Source organism: Odocoileus virginianus, unplaced genomic scaffold (genome assembly GCF_023699985.2).
Source record: "Odocoileus virginianus isolate 20LAN1187 ecotype Illinois unplaced genomic scaffold, Ovbor_1.2 Unplaced_Contig_45, whole genome shotgun sequence".
NCBI lineage: Eukaryota > Metazoa > Chordata > Mammalia > Artiodactyla > Cervidae > Odocoileus > Odocoileus virginianus.
In genome coordinates, this window is record NW_027224362.1 from 63,474 (window position 1) to 80,902 (window position 17,429).

Here is a 17,429-nt window from a genome sequence, read left to right on the forward strand (position 1 = left end):
GCTTTCCCTGAGAGTTAGAAGGCATAAGGATGACTAGGAATTTCCTGTGCTGCTATGCTGGGACCACCACTTGTTTTAGTTATTGATCAGTCAGCCACCTCTTTCCAAAATCATCTCACTGTTGTTAAATGTTTCCTCCCCCTGACTTTCCGCAGGCCTCCCAGTCATCCTAGGGTATTTCAGCAAATCTGAAAAGTCAGATTCAAGCATCAACTTGGCAATAAACTGCAAATAAATCAAAGCCAAGTTGGACAAATCAGCTTAACCTTTCAGTTTGATGCCTGAAAAGTCACCCAGGGATTTTCCTTTTGCAACTGAACATTAGTCTTCAGACAACTTCAAAAACAAAGTATTGGAATTGATTTGAGATCAAATATCCTTTAATAAGTTTTTTCTGAAAGATGGAGGGAAGGTAAAATTGTCTCTGGATGCCCACAGATAAAGGCAAAGTTCAGGGGTCCCTTTTCTCCATATTCTTGCCAACATTTGTTGTTTCTTGTCCTTTTAATAATAGCCATTCTGACAGATGTGAGGTGGTATCTCATTTTACTTGCATATCCCTGATGATTAGTGATGCTGAGCATCTTTTCATGTGATATGCCTGTTGACCATCTTCCTTGGAAAAATGTCTATTCAGGTCTTCTGCATACCTGAAACTAATATAACATTGTATATCAATTATAATTCAATAAAAAGGGCAAGTTGAAGAAATATTTGACCGAAGTATAACTGCTAGATAATCCAAATGTATTTTATTACATTTAATAAGCACTTAAAATCCAAGTTGTAACTACAGTTGAATGATTGCTTTTGCTTTTAAATGTAAAATAAAAGGTAATTTTATATTTAGCTTACATTACATTTTGTTGGTTACATTGTTAATATGACAAAAATTTTATTATTAGCAAGCTATATTAACTATAAAATTTGAAATTAAAATAAGTTGAAAAATGGAAAAGTAAACAAAACTAAATATGGAAATTATACAGAAGGAAATTGGTTTAATGATATACTTTATGTCAACCTGGTTAATATATTCTATTAAATGGTTTGGTGTAATAAGCCTAAAATTTCATAATTTTGAGAGTCAAGGGCACAAACAAAAGTTCACATATAGTTTATAAGAAACAGAAGAGAAATAATACTAAAAGAAACAAAAAGATTACTCATACTTTGATAACTAATTTGATCTTACAATATAATCTAACAACCAAACTTTACCTAACTTAAGCTAATTTCATCTAACTTAATCTAATGCCTTACATATTCAATCTATAACCTGTTTTCATAAGACAATATAATGCCTGATTATTTTTAGGAATTTAGATCATGAGGAAAAAAGTAATGCCATTTTTGAGAATTCTGTTTTATTATCGTTCTGTTGTTTTAGCCTTTTTTTTCAATCAGTTCCTAGTCCGGGGAAAGATTCAGCGGTTTTTAAGAGTTACATTATGCTCAAGAATTTTTATCTTAAAATTTTAGTGTTTTTAATCTACATATATCTGAAAGACAAATGTTAATAAGAGTTTTAACAATTAGCTTATGGCTTTAAAAGTTTTAATCTTTTGTCATTATTTTATGGTTTTTAATCTTTTTAAAATCACTCCCTGGTGCAAATTCAGCAACTTACAAAATGCATTGTTTCTGAAATTTTTACTTAAGAAGTCTTAGCATTTTAAAATTATCACATCTCTAAATAATTTAAAAAATTGATTAAAACATACTTTAAGAATATTTTGGTTTTGTTTATTATGTGTGTAGTTGTGTGTAGTATGTATGCAGGATATTCATTTTCACTACTTACCTGAGCACAAATCTTTCAAGCTATACCATGCTCAGAAGTTATGTTTAAGGTTTTAATATTCTTAAATCTATACTTCATTCAATAAACGGTAAGAGATTCTAAAGCTGTTTTTGCTGCTTTTGCTGTTTAAATTAGTTTAAAAAGTTTTCTTTTATATACTTTTAAATATTGATTTTAACTGCTTATGAAGTAGATGCCAGCTTAGTAACTTCCTAGTTGCATTTTCATTCAAAGCATCATAAGAAAGTTATAGCATCTTGTAAGTTTTAAAAATGCTCAGAAAAGTTCTAAGTTGTGTTTCTGTGTGTGTGTGTGTGTGTTGTTGTTGTTTTCTACGGAGTTATTTTGCTTTTATTTTTTTCCAGTTAGTTCCTGACTTGGGCACAAATGTAGTGGATTTCTACTTGTACTCTAAAATTTTATACAAATAATATAGTAATTTAAAATTTACATATAGTCAAATAATAAATAAAATATTAATGCAAGTGTTAGGAATATTTTTGTGGCTTTTATTGTTTTAGTTTTTCTTTTTGTGTGTGTTTGTTTGTTTGCATTGGTTTAGTTTGGTTTATGTATTTTTTTTCAATATGCTCCCAACCTGGGCACAAATTCAGCAGCTCTCTTGCTACATTGTGCTCCAAAATTAATACGAAAGCATAAGTAATTTAAAGTTACAGATCTCTGCTCCCTCCCTCAAAAAATGATTGATGCAAGTTTTAAGAAAGTTTTTTGTTCTATTATTGTATTTTTGTTATACTTTTGTCTTTTTGTTTCAATTTGCTTCTGACCTGGGCACAAATGGAGCCACTTTATGGTTGCACTGTGCTTCAAAATTTCACATACAGAATATTTATAAAAATTAGTCTCCCAAAAGAAAAAAATTGAAAATTCTTAGAGAAAATATTAATTTCTCTTAGTTTTTTATGAACATTTGTTGTTTTATGTGACTTTCCATTTTGCCCTGTTTTGGGCACATACTTAGCAGCTTTCTGGATTTGACATTTCATATAAGAAATTTAATATAGTATAAAAAAGGAAAAGGTTTTAAAAGCTGACACTGCTGGTAACTGCAAATATGTAAATCCAGTTAATTTTCCGTTTCTTCCCAGCAATATTCATACAAACACAAGTTATGTTTCTGCTTTTAAAATATATGCAATACATTTTACTTTTTTAAATTTGATACTTTTTTATTAATAATGTTAAAGTATGTTCTTGTACTAAAATAAACTCAACGACAATTCAAAAAGCGAAAAGAAGACTAGTATATATCAGTAGTAACACAAAAGGTTGTTTAAAAACAAATACCTGAATTTGTTCTATATTTATAGGCCCAAACTAATTACCAAATATTGGAATGGAAATATATTTTTTCAAAGTTTTTAAGTAACCTCTGTATCACTGAAGTCAAGGCTACTGTCGACTTATATAATGTGGTACACTGAATTTCCAGCCCAGAAGAACAGTTTGGCAATTCCTTTTGGCTGTTGTAATTAGATGTGACCTATAATTATTGAACAAAACAATATATGTATTACAATAAACATTCAAATAAATGTAGCTGATTATATTCAGTACATTGATCTATTCTTAATATCATTAGCTTCAAATTTTTTATTCATAGCATAGAAAAATCATAGAAGAAACCATATCTGGACCTAAAGAGACTTCTTGTACCTAGAAGGTGGATTCTAGCATTAATTCACCACCATTATGTGTTGTTTGATCACTAACTTCCTCTTGAATAGCTGGAAGGGAAGGCTTTGTGGTCAGAGGTGTTTCAGTCTTAAACAGAGACTCCATCCTGATATGGGTATTGATATAGAAGGACTTCTGAAAGGACTCAAGGGTGAAGTAATAGATGAAAGGGTCAAAGCAACAGTTTAGAGTTGCAAGGCACAAGGTGATTGGATACATAATCTTTGCAAATCTTTCCAACAAGCAATTGGTAATGGCTTGGGAGCGCACCAGGGCATACAGGAAGAGAACAGAGTTATAGGGTACAAAGCATACCACAAAGACTGCCATATGCACTGTGATCATCTTCAGCACTTTTTTCTTATTAGTCCCAATTTGAGACAATGTAGCAGGCTTACGGAGGGTTTTTAGCACCACAGAAGAGCAAGAGACATTCAGTATCAAAGGAATGATAAAACCAACAACTTCAATAAATATGGTTATCTTGGACAGATATGTCTTCCATACACGTTTGGAGAAGCCCTCAAAGCAGGTGGTGGTTGCATTGTTGACATTAGTGGTGGAGAATAAAGAGGCTGAAATACCACCACTGAGGACTAGGATCCAGACTCCAGCACACACAATGGCAGAATTCCTCCTGGTCCTAATGGTACGGGATCGGAAGGGATAGACAATGGCCAGGAAACGATCCACGCTAATACAGGTAAGGAAGAGCATGCTCCCATAGATGTTGGTTAGGAATGCAGTCCCAGAGATCTTGCAGAGGGTATCACCAAAAGGCCAGTGGCGGTTGAAATTGTAAAATATTTTGAAAGGTAGAGTGCAGACAAAGAGCAAATCAGAGAGGGCCAGATTGGTGATGAAAATAGCTGTCTCACTTCTCATTTTCATGCGGAAGCAGAAGACGAACAGAGAGGCACTGTTGGTTATCAAACCCAGGATGAATACAACACTGTAGACAGCACCATTCAGATTATACTTGAAGGAATCATCAACAATGCAAGTATTATTGGCAGTAGCATTGCCCAACCTGGGTCTGAGGTTTGAATTTAAATCTTGGAATTGGAAGTCAATGAATCTTCTGTCACCCATGGACTTTTATTCAGGAGGCCTGCGGGCTGCAGGGTTCAGCACTCTGAGACTAAAGACTGGTAGGAAATGTTTTCCTCCTATGGAAGATAAGATTAAGAGTCATCAAATCTACCTTCCATCCATCTTTGTGGAGTAAAAGATATTCTGTTCACACAGACTGGAAATAACATGCATATTCAGTTCAGTTTAACAAGTACCTTTTGATTACCTACCATATGTTAAAAGGTAGTACAAGAGTATCTTGCAAGAACAGGAGGGACCACACTCAAGACAGTAAGCACTATACTGTAGCATTGCAATTCACAGGAATAAGGTATTTGTTCCTTGGGAGCCCTAGGCTAGCAGGGGTAGGGATATGGAGACTCTGATATTTAAAACAATGCTAATACTTGGAAATTTGTATAATTTTTTAACTTCAAAAATGTTTTTTATTTGATTCCCACAAAAACACCATGAGATAGGCAAGGTAGGAATTTATCATCATGTTGCAGAAGCAGAAACTGAGGCTTATATAATTTAGAATTACATAATGTCAGAATTGTAAGAACATGTAAATGGTATAGTCAGAACCAGAATTCAGGTGTTCTTTTTAAATTCCTAACCAGAGGATTATTAAGCTTCTCTAAATTATATTGTCTACTCTCTGGTATTACTAAACTTCATTGTTGAGTATTAGTTCTACTGCACAAGACTAAATGTGGATATGAGACCTCCAGGAAAACCTCTTTAAAAAGTTATAAGTAAACTCCTGAATTAAAATGTTGATTATATGCAAAACAGAAAAAGAGACACAGATGTACAGAACAGACTTTTGGACTCTGTGGGAGAAGGCGAGGGTGGGATGTTTCGAAAGAACAGCATGTATATTATCTATAGTGAAACAGATCACCAGCCCAGGTTGGATGCATGAGACAAGTGCTCGGCTTACCTGGTGCACTGGGAAGACCCAGAGGAATCGGGTGGAGAGGGAGGTGGGAGGGGGGATCGGGATGGGGAATACATGTAACTCCATGGCTGATTCATGTCAATGTATGACAAAACCCACTGAAATGTTGTGAAGTAATTAGCCTCCAACTAATAAAAATAAATGGAAAAAAATTAAAAAAATAAAATAAAATAAAATGTTGATTCATCTTTTCTTCTAAAATACAGGTTCAGAGAGCAGGAATTCCTCAGTACATTAAAACTTTTGGCTGAAACTTTTCTCACTCCATTACAAAGCCTCTATAGAGAGAGAATTCAAATGATAATTGCAGTGTTTCTCTCCTTTAGATTGTGGTCCCTTACCAAGTTTCTTTCATGCCAGACCCTGAGCCTTGGATATTGTCTTACTCCCTCTCCCACTGCCCATTCCATGAGTTACATTCATGCTTTTAGCTTTTAAAATGGCCCAGGTCAATAAAGCCTTTTCTAGCTACATAAAAGTGAAATATGAAAGGTAGATTTGAGTTGAACAGCTATTCTTGTACATGTGGAGGTCACTGACTAATTATCTTTGTTGGATATCTGAACCAATATCGTTCAAGGTGCATATAGAAATCTTACTAACATGCTCCTAGGTCAACAGCCGCCATTGGAGGACTGTCTTCTGAATGCTCTATAATGCACTATGAATAAGTTGCAGCTGAATGAATTCTTTTCAATGAAGAGGATATGGAGTGAAAGTGGTCTTTGTTCCTGACATACCCAGTAATGAGTTTGCACATGATTATATTTTAAAATGTGAAAGCCATTTCTCTGAATTGATTCCTCCTTATGTCACTCTTTCTTTCCAACTCCTGGAACAGGTCACAGGACCTCATATATAACAGAAAAGGGAGTGGCAGGAGGAATCTGCCGGAGATATAGAGGTCTGAAGTCACTTCAACCAGTGGTTGGCCTGAGGGAGGAAAACACGATTTGAGAGAGACAAAAAAAAAAAAAAAAAAAAAAATTCACTCACTGTAGTGCCTAGAATGAGAGCTGACTTTCGAGAAAACAAGAGTGCAAAAAAAGTGTTGGCATTTTTAACAGCAAAGTTTAAAGTTAAAATTGGAAGTGTGCTGTTTCTGAATTCTCATTTAACGAGCTTTATGGAGTGCCTCCCCTGAGTCTAACACTTCTGTAAGATCATATTCCTTCATGGCCATTTCATCTCATATGAGATGGCTCAACTCAAAAGCCAGCTCAACTTTTGCCAGAAGTGACCTTAATACATGAAAGCAGGGTATGGTAAGAATCTTGACAAAGGAAGGTCCAGGAGGGAAAAAAAAAAAAAAATCCAGACAAGGAAGAAATAAAAATAGATGCGGAGAGCAGAACAGAGAATAGCAAAGAAAGTAGCAGAGAATGAAAAATAGAAGAACTGAGAGAAAAGGAAGAATAAAACACACAAAAAAGAAGACCTTGCTGGAGAGAGGTCACTATTTCCATCTAATTTGTATTAAGGGCTCGGAAGATAATTCCTCTAATTTCATCCTCTCTACCTTGCTCCATCTGACTTCTTCCATTTTTCTCAGAAAAAAAAAGTACATAATGACTGCTTAAGGTCAATGAATCTAATCTGAAAAAGAAAAATGAAAAGCCAGGAAAATCTCAGTCAATGGCATTCAAACCTCACTTTGAGAGCTGTAAATCTAAGTTTCTACAGATTGCTTCACCAAGGGGTTGGCAGAAAGGAAGACAATGTCAACTTCTCAACTGCTTAAACCACATTATATACCATTTTACACCCAACATGCTACCCATTAGTCTGGAAATCATTTTTTTTTTTTATTGCTGAAAGAAATCAAACTAGTCAAAAATATCCCTCTAACATAATCACATAATCTAATGAAATTATGGGACTGAAAAACCCCTAACATTAAAGTCAAGCCTCATTCACTATGATTTGCTTGCACTTGCCTTCTACAATAAGTACTGTCAATAAATTTTATTTGGAAAATGCTTTCATAATAGAAGACTTTCCATATTTGCTCAGAGTCCCTCCAGTCTGCCCACTGGTGATCCCTTTCCAGAGTATACCTCTAGCTCACTGGCTCTGTATTATTTTGTACTTCCCAAGATGGCATGTTTCAAATAGCTGTTTTCAAATAACTGTTTCAAAAATCCCCAGTTTTCTATTCAGTTTTATATCTCTTAGAACATATACACTATATCCACAGCAGACAGTCTGCAAATGTCTGGCACTTCTGTTCTTCTGCTTTGCATGACCAAGTTCTATGGGAGAGAAAGGAACAAAGACAATAAAGCATTACAGTCTCAATCCTGAAGAGAGAGCATGGGAAAACTGTCACTAAGGCCCTATTCATAGCTTTCCCTTGCTCAAACACACAGCACCTTTTGCTGTCTGGCGGAGAGGGTGTGGTGCTGGGATTTAACACAGCACTGGAAGCAAGGAGTTCTATTTCTGATTCAGACATTGGTTTGCTCTGTAACTTGGCTATACAGTTTCTCTTCCCTGTATAAACATTACCTCTAAGCCTCCCAGCTGAGGCTAGGAAGATTCAACAGGGTTTGTGAGTAGCTTTATGAGCTTGCCCAGCATTCAGTCCTACCTAACCACAAAGAAATATTACAGGAGTTTTTTTTTTTTTTTTCATTTTCCTTCATCTAACACAGCTGGACACATGTCTCTGTCTTTCTTGGTACGCTGAACTTCATATTAGTAACACATCTTCCTCCTAACACCTCCTAACACTCTACTTCAGAAATCTTCCCTTGAGTTTCTACCTTAACTACGCAATTTTATCATAACAGGACAACCCAGGAGTGTATACCAAAAGGAATATCTTCCCACTGAGCTATGGTTAAAAAAAATCAGAGAGGCATTTGACTCTTAAAACTAATTCTGAAGAAAAAATCAATGAAAGAGAGAAACGAGATCTCTTTTCTAACTGGCTTTCTTTTCTTTCCACTGAAATAAACAGTGTTTTTTTAACCACTATATTTTCCTAAATGGCTAACATATTGTGTACTGAATGGAGGCAAAAGGCCAACACTTGAGCTTCAGAAGAGATGAAGAAGAAAAAAAAAATAGACTGACATAGTTAATTACATCCTTCACTGCAAGTAGCATTAGACTATTATCTTGTGAAGACTTTTACAGCCAATTATTATAAATTAATCACCTAGGGGTCCAGAGTGCTGAGTGGATGTATTTTCAGTGACAACAGGCAGGAAGCAAGTTACCTGGAGGTTGGCCAAAAAGAAATCTGACCTTCATGAATTTTTAACTTTGACCTACACATATGGAGCCAGTTCAGACAGTTCACAGTAGTGTTCACAATGTTTTTCCTTTATAAAAAATTTCTAATGATAACGAAATATAACATGCTTGGGGTCTTTGGGGCTCCTGGAGGAAGTAGAGTTAGCCCTTTTTTCCTGTAAAGATGAATATCTAAATCACTTTACTAAGTGCTAAATTTTCAGATGATATATTGAAAACAAAGGTCTAATTTCTGGCATATTCCCAGTAGCCCAGAAAGGCTGACTTGCTTTTGTTCCTTACAGAAGACAATCCATAATTCAGGGAGACAATTCAGGGAGACAAGGCCTTAAAGAAAGAGAATACTCAATTTTCCTTGCTTTGCTCCCTTTTTTTTTTTTCATTTATTTTTATTAGTTGGAGAAAAAGAGACACAGATGTACAGAACAGGCTTTGCTCCCTTTTTAATGAGCTTGGGTCAGATCAGAGTGCTTCTGATCCCCAGAGCCATTTCCTCTTTCTACTCTAGTCGAAGCTTAGGACACTGCCACAATAGTTTTCAGAGGAAGCTGAAACCTATTGGGTCTTTGTCTATAAATATTTAGCAGTGAAGCAAACTAAAAAATACAAAAATGTTGCAAAAATATAGATTAAAGCTATCCCACTGGAGTAATAGGGAATATGTCCAAATTGCCGTTCCTCAGACGAGTGGCTGCTAACAGAGAAGACTCCTTAAGGAAATCTTCTAGGCCAAGTCACAAGCACAGGTCACAATCAAACACATGGTTCCAATTGATGTTTCTGTGCACTGGTTACTGTTTTATAATAGTTTTCAAAACACAACCTAGCCATATAAAATTACGTATGGAGGAAACCATTGGTAAATGTTTCACTCCATAACTGAGCTGGGAAATTCATCTATATCAGGTCTCATCTCAAACAAGCCTCTCTCTGTGTCAAATGCTTAAATTGATAAGACTTATTTATTTTATTTTTTATCCTCCTTTATTGTTTATACAAGAAATATCCTTCTGAAGAAGTCTCTTTATGTTACATTTGGTTCACACTAAGATTGCTATGACTGTTTTGTCCTCCTGCTTTATTTGAAATGAGCAGGAAATTGACATACATCCTAATCTGAGCAGTTCTATCCTTAGTGATTAACTTTTTTCACTAAAAAATTATTCTAGTCTCTCACTAATAGTCTCTCACTATCACTAATCTGATAACACAGTCTAATGCTGCTGCTGCTGCTGCTAAGTCACATCAGTCGTGTCCAACTCTGTGTGATCCCATAGACAGCAGCCCACCAGGCTCCCCGTCCCTGGGATTCTCCAGGCAACGAACACTGGAGTGGGTTGCCATTTCCTTCTCCAGTGGCAGAGAAGGCCTAAACCAAAGAATCAATATTTTTCCACACCAAATCTGCCTGGATTACAATAAACAATTACAACTCTTCCCTACATTCTGGATTTTTAAAATCATATAATCTGTAATAAACTGGAAACACTGGTTAGAAAAAAAGTTGGAGAATAAACTTAAGAATTTTAGAGAGAGTTATTACCAGAACAGTGGTACTCACCACATTAGTTCAAACCAACTTCTGGCACCAATTTTATCCAAGACTTGGTTGACCAATGAACTTTCCGGAGGTACTGTGGTTAGAGATTTCCTCCAATGGATACTGTGAAATAGAAATAATCACAATAGCATGTTATGGAGAGAACTTTTCAATAAAATGTATACCAAAATCATAAGGTAAAAAAAATTATTATATGATATAAATCAGAGTAAATGAGAGCCAACACATTTAAAAATGGTATATAAATGCTTTTGATTTCATTATTACAGAGTTGCTGATAACATTTTATTTTGGAAATTTGTTACTGCTATGTCATATTTTATTAGTTATATTAACACACACAAAGTCCATGAATTTATGTAACTTATAATCATTTAAGGTTAACTAGTGACAAAAGGCATAAAATACTTCTTCCACTTTATAAGGTAATTGTTTTTGTTGTTATTTAGTCACTAAGATGTGTCTGACTCTTTGTGACCCCATGGACTACAGCACGTCAGGCTCCCCTGTCCTTCACTACCTTCTGGAGTTTGCTCAGATTACTTTACATTAAAAATAACAGAACAAAGGAGATTTCCTTATTTCGATTGAAGTTGTACTGGTTCTTTGGGTTTTGTTGTTGTTGTTTTTCTCCTTTCTTTTCCCTGGCAATGACTATTACTATTGAGCAGGAGCCTTGATAGGGGAAGAGGAAAGAAGACTGGAACAACATGTGGAGACCTTACTGCCTTGTCTCTAACCTGCATCCCTAGTCCAGCTGGATTTCTTCCTTCTCTGAACTGTAGTCATATGAGCAAGTCTTCAATTACTGGATATTAGCACACTGACAGTCACCACTGCCTCTACTAGGATGTCCTAGACCAACATAATATAGCATGTCTGTAACATCTTCAAATCACAATTCTACCTAAAATACCTGTATAGAACCAGAAATATTCTGCAATGGTATTCTTACAAATAGCACTTACTGTCTGTAAAGTGGCAGATTTATACTATCATCACACCTCACTCCCTTCTGAAGGTGGCCTAAACAAAACAAAGTAGACTGCTATGCTTGAACTCTCCTGAAATAATTTTTCTCTAATCTATAGGAATCAAAACTTAAAAATAAAATCATGAGACAATTTTAAATATATTTGAGATCACCTTAACATTAAGGAGAATTGATTTTCACACTCCTCCAGAGACCAGTATTCCTGGAAAGAAATTGATATTATTTTATTTATTTATATAAAAGAAAGACAGAACTTTAACATTTCTTTTTGTTATGGCTTTCACAATTGACACAGATTATAAAGAAAAAATTTCTTTGTTTAGAATCAAAGAAAACTAAGAAGTTCAAATACCTAGAAGTTTTCATATTTGGTATTAATTCAATGAAGCCACATCCAGCCCCATCACTAGCTAACTGTGTGAGACCAAGTCACAGTCCCCTTCTGGTCCTCAGTTTCTCTTTTTCCTCCATCTTTGCCTTGATTATTAGCAGCCTTCAATTGGCGTCATGGCAGTGTGACTTTACTGGCTGTTCCCTCCTATCAGATGTTTTCACCTGCTCCCATTTGTCACTGCAAAAAAAAATTTTAATCCCTCAAAGTCTGAGATAAGGGAAATTAATTTTTATTAGACTCAGTAAAACTATTGCTAATTTATTGTATTTTTAATTGAGGTATAATTGAGATAATATTAGTTTAAATATACATTATAATGATTTGATTGATATTTGTATGCATTGTGAAATGATCATCACAGTAAGTCTAGTCAACATCCATTACCATACATAGTTTAGATTTAACATCAGAAGTAAAAAAAAAATCAGAAGTAAATATTATTAATTTTTATCATTACCTAAGAATCACAGATCAAGCTGGCATTTATATGGTAAAGTCGCCCTGATAACCTCATTTTCCTCCTCTTCTTTCCTCATGCTCATATCAGCTCTAATTGTCTAGGTCTTAATCCTTGACTTATTCTACCTGTTCCCCAGTCACCTCTCTCCTCAAAATATAAGGTTATTGAAATACTTCAGAACATAACTATAAGGAATCAGTAGACTACTTATCCTATGCCTTGCTCTAATAACCAGTTATTTATCTACTAAAAGTGGGACTGAATAACCAATGGTAGGTGAATTCCTATCAAGCTCCCAATTTTTAGTACTAATATTCACAAGTACATTATTAAGCTTTCTCCTCTCCCTTAAAAAGGCCAAGAGTAGACTATACACAATGACCATATAGACAGAAAAAAGGCAACTTACACAATTAATCTTTGACCACACCACAGTAAGGGCAACAACTTTCATTACAGTTTCTGTCCGATGGAATTGAATAAATTAAGCTTTAGCTAAACTTAGCCTATCTCTGTAAGTCATATTCCCAGTCCTCTTTTTAACTTTTGTGAGTATACATTCAGAAAGACTTGTCTGCTTTTTCAAATAGGGCTTTCATTTGCATCTCTGATTAGCAGGAGACGCTTCAGAGTAAAGCGGCCATCAAGTGTTTCAGCTGAACTCATCTTTTTCAGCAAGAGCACATTTCATCTGTGACAAGGCAAAATAATTTACAGTCTATGTTGATGGGATATGTTATTTGAAATTCTGTTCTGAAAAATAAATGTTTCAAAGCCACTGAATAATTTGGAGCTTAGGTTATTATTGCTGTCTTCTTCATATTAGGTAAGGGAAAAGAAAGTTGGTATAATTTGGTAAGGTAGCAAAGTGAACAACCCAACTAAGCTCTGAAATATTCTAATCTTAGAATTTGTCTGGTCCTTTCCACAGTGCAATAATAATAAATTACAGTGCTCAATGTCCTAAAACAAAGTAACTAAAATACAATATTTATCAATTCAACAAAATCTTGTAAGTAAAAAAAAAATTTTTTAAATATTCAGGATATACAAGAAGAGAATTTTAAATGTCACATTATTGCATTTGTTTGGAAAATGGTAATTAATTTCACATATAAGAGCAAATTCCATTTATGCCAGAATTAGTTTCCCATTAAACTGTGTTTCTTCCTTTATGGATTATTCATGAATTATTCAATAAAGCAAATGTCACATTCTCCACAAATCAATTAGGCATCAAAGGCATGCTGCTGTATAGTTTCACTAGAAGAAACCTCATAATAATAGAAGCCACATTAGCTCACAATCAATTGTAAACCAAAGAAACATAAAACTAGCCAAAGAAATTTATAAATTGCTTTACTCTGTGATTTTTAAATCAGCTTTTTAGGACAACTGTGTTAACATGAAACAGCCTGAAAATACTGTATCTCTTCCACTGAAACAGTATTATTGCCAAAACAATAGAAAATCCTCTTTTGTAAACATTCAACACGAAGATCCCTGTTCAGCACTTCAGAGTTGAAATCTAATTTCTTTCCCCAAACCCTCAAAGCCTCAGTGCTTCCACTGAAGTTTGTTACGCCATCCCCCACCCCCAAACGCCCGAATCAAATCTTTCTCAAAGAGACTTACCCCAAGAAAGAGTGTGCTAGATGAGAGAGTGTGCTCATGCCTGTAGACAATTAGCTAATAAACATGTAAACGGGAAACTCGCACTTTAAAAGTGCATATTTTAATCTTTTAGTTTTTTTTTTTTTACAGGGAAAGTTTATCCCAGCCCAAAGTAGCAGACTCTGGCTGCTGAAGCTTCTTACAGCAAACTGCTCCTTCTGAAAATGTGAGCTTATTTACATTTATCTCTTTCCCTTTGTTAAGGAACGGCCCTCTTGAATGCTGTAGCTGGCATGCCTTTAAAACCGGGACTCAAGAAAAGGCCCAAAGTCCGGGCCTGAGCGGAGGGCCTGGGGAACTCTTGGGGGTCTCAATAGGAAATGCTTTTCATTGGATAAGAAGGCATTATTAGGAGCCAAGATCCCGCCCAATCCTCTGTGCTCCACGGTTCCCTCAGTCACCAATCACTGGACTGAAGAAGTTTTTCCTTAAAGAGCATTGCCCAGGAAAAGCAGTTTTCACAGTCAAGAACTGGCGGCGTAAGTGCCACTTTACAGTATAAAAAAAATGTCTTCCCTGGGCAATCAGTCCTCTGAGAAAGCCTGTGTGCCTGTCTTCGCTGCAGGACTGCTATCTTCCCCCATCCCCTTACAAGTCTAAAGAGGAGGATGAGAGGAAACTCCAAACTGGGAGGAGTGTTTCACTTTTGAGCAGCCCATATTTGTTCCAACTTGTTTAAAATAATTGCAATAACAATATTAATAATAATAGGGGCAAGGAAAGGCAAAGTGACTGGTACCATAAATACACTCCTATGCAAAATACACTCCTACCTATATCTCCCACCACCACATTAAAATGAAATTTAATACTATACTCACTTAAGCCAGTGAAGTGCCCTCAGATGGAGATGTGCTGGTGTCCCAGAGCTTTAGTACCCACCTTCCATGTACTAGGGAGTACTCTGTGGCAAAAGGAGGGTCTACACTTTGCTTAAATAACTTCCTGGAAGGACATCTAATTACCATGAGATTTTTCAGAGTTTTGCTAAAAACCAAAATAAATAGTACAGATGCAATTTGTTTATAATGGGAACTTATCTTCAACTGAATACCTACTGCCCCCTGGGCAAGTTCTTTTCCTATAGGTTTACCACCTTGGTTGTCACACTGTTTTTTTTTTTTTTCCCCCTCCTTCTCTTCCCCTCTCTTTGATTTAAATTTGTTGCATAAATTCATTCACCCATCTGTAACTTCTCACTAATTCTTCCCTTCTGTCAGCTCCCTTCATCCTTCTCTCCTCTATCTCCACTCACTGCCAATGCCACCACCAGCAGCCACTCCTCCCCCTTCTCTGGAATGAAACTCTTGGGCCAGAGATAAGGTGCTTTCTTACTCTGGGTAGAGCGGTGTTCCTGGAGAATTGAGGGATTCTCTGACTGCTTTAAAGCTTTGGTCTATATAATTAAGCTGCCTCCCAAATAAGGCATGCTTCATCTTTATTAATTCTCCCTCTTTCTATAGCTCTATTATGACCTTTCACTAACAGTCAGGACTAGCAAGCAAGTGTGAAGCTGATACTAGCCTTATTATTTGTGACTGAATCTAAAAAGCACTTTCTCTGTTGTTTTCCTTCTCCCCCACTCCCAGTCTCTGCTTGTTCTGTTCCCCTCTCCACTTATCTCAGGTATATCTATTTCCGTCAGTTTCAGAATTGGCTATGTCTCCACAAAAGGTCATTCACCCACTCTGAGCCTGGATCAGTCTTTGGCATCTTTATCAATCTACAAGAGAAAGATATAGTCACTGTCCTGCAGTGCCTCACAGTCTAGCTGGGGACACAAGACGCATGAAAGGGTAAGATATGAAAGGAAATTTCAAAAAATATTAAACTCATTATATGGAGAGTAAGTTCTGTAATGGATTAGAGGATGGAGATGAAGTCCCATGGATAAAGCCAGAAGGGCTTCCCAGAAGAAGTGGAATTCAAACTGGACCTTGATAAATAATGGATAAATAATTGGTATTTAAATAAGCCAAGAAAACAAGGAGAAATCTTTTCAGGGGGCCAGATAATAAGTGATCAGATGCAGTAGGTGTAGAATGAGAGAAGGGGAAAATGAAATTGGTTTGTGAAGAGGGAAAAAAAAGGATGATAAGAGCTTTTATGCCAGAGGGCTCAATTGTAGCAACTTAGTGCACCACAATGATTAAAGTCAAATTTTTGTCATAGAAAGTGAAAGTGAAAGTCACTCAGTTGTGTCCGACTCTTTGTGACCCCATGGACTATACAGTCCATGAGAATTCTCCAGGCCAGAATACTGGAGTGGGTAGCCTTTCCCTTCTCCAGGGGATCTTCCCAACCCAGGGATCAAACCCAGGTCTCCCACACTGCAGGCGGATTCTTTACCAGCTGAGCCACAAGGAAGTTTTAGTCATGGTCACTATCTATTTGTCTGTATGATCAGCTCATTATCTTTCTCCTCTTTGTACAAATATTCCTCAGTCTTCCAACTCATCTGCCTTCATTTCTCCTTAAGATACCCAAGTACCTTTCTGATTAATCTCACAAGTGACTCCCAGATTATTTACCATTTCACTGGGTCACATGGCCTTCTTGCATCACTCCTTCTCTGAGCTCTAGCCTAACTGACCTACTTCAGCTTCCTAGAATGATATATGATCCTTCACACCATAGCCCTTTCTACATGTTAGTCCCCTTGCCTGTAACACTCTCCCTCTCTCTAGCTTCCCCTTCACCAAGGTCATTCCTACTCCTCCTTCAGAACTTATCACAGTAATCATATCTTCAGGGGACCTTTCCTTATCCCTAGTTCAGATTACATACACTTAATAGTTCTTACAGCATTATGGACCTTTTGTTCAGTGTATTCATCACAGGTATACGTTTATAAGATGTGGCAATTTTTTTATTTGTATGATAATTTGATTTTTGGTCTCTCCCAACTACAAACTCCAAGAAGATAGGATCTGTATCTCCTTAATTAAAAATTAATATTAGTAATGTTCTCAAAAACACTTAAGTAGAGCAGCAACATTTCTTGTTTTATTTTGTCTTATTTTACTCATTAGCTGAAAACCTGTGTCATTTCATCCTTTACAAACAAGTCCACATCAAGGTGTTACTTTACAACAAAGGGTACAAGCGTATAAATAAAAAGTCCTATTAACACGAAAGTACTAAAGCTTATCCACTACCATCTCCTTTGGCTTGCATCTCAAAATCCCCACTGTGAACATTCTGGTTCTGCTTGCTCTAATATTTGTAAGGTGGAAGGGGGAAAATTAAAGCTTTCCAAGGTGTTTTCCAAACAACCAGTTTATAGCCCACACAACTTAACCCAAAAAGTCCTTTTAAAAATGCCTTCATTGAGTTGCTGATGTCTTTGCTACTTGGAGGTAAGGGATGAATATGCAGCTGAAAAAAAGTGCTTTCAGAGCTACTTGGGAGGGTGTAAATTTCATTTTATCTGAATAGAGAGTAACAAAATATGACTAACTTCCAACTGGGAATTTACACACTAGGGAAAGAACAGTCAGATGCTTAAGATCTAAACACTGCAAACCCAAATCACTTTTTTTTCT

The 17,429-nt window shown here is 36.0% G+C and overlaps 1 protein-coding gene across 2 annotated transcripts; it reads right to left on the reverse strand.

The window, feature by feature from the left end:
• Positions 1-395: 395 nt before the first annotated feature.
• Positions 396-14,183, reverse strand: LPAR4 (lysophosphatidic acid receptor 4). 2 transcript variants are annotated; one of them, XR_011486637.1, is made up of 5 exons: positions 13,846-14,183; positions 11,509-11,558; positions 10,363-10,464; positions 4,533-4,671; positions 396-656 (listed from the first exon to the last, which is right to left on the reverse strand). XR_011486637.1 is itself a non-coding variant. In XM_020904531.2 (4 exons), the coding sequence occupies exon 4, from the start codon at positions 4,592-4,594 to the stop codon at positions 3,482-3,484; it is 1,113 nt and encodes a 370-aa protein (XP_020760190.1). In that variant the 5' UTR covers positions 4,595-4,671; positions 10,363-10,464; positions 11,509-11,558; positions 13,846-14,183; the 3' UTR covers positions 702-3,481. The 2 variants fall into 2 exon arrangements, 1 of the variants encoding a protein (XP_020760190.1); XM_020904531.2 differs by lacking the exon at positions 396-656 and having other exon boundaries at positions 702-4,671.
• Between the last annotated feature and the right edge of the window lie 3,246 nt (positions 14,184-17,429).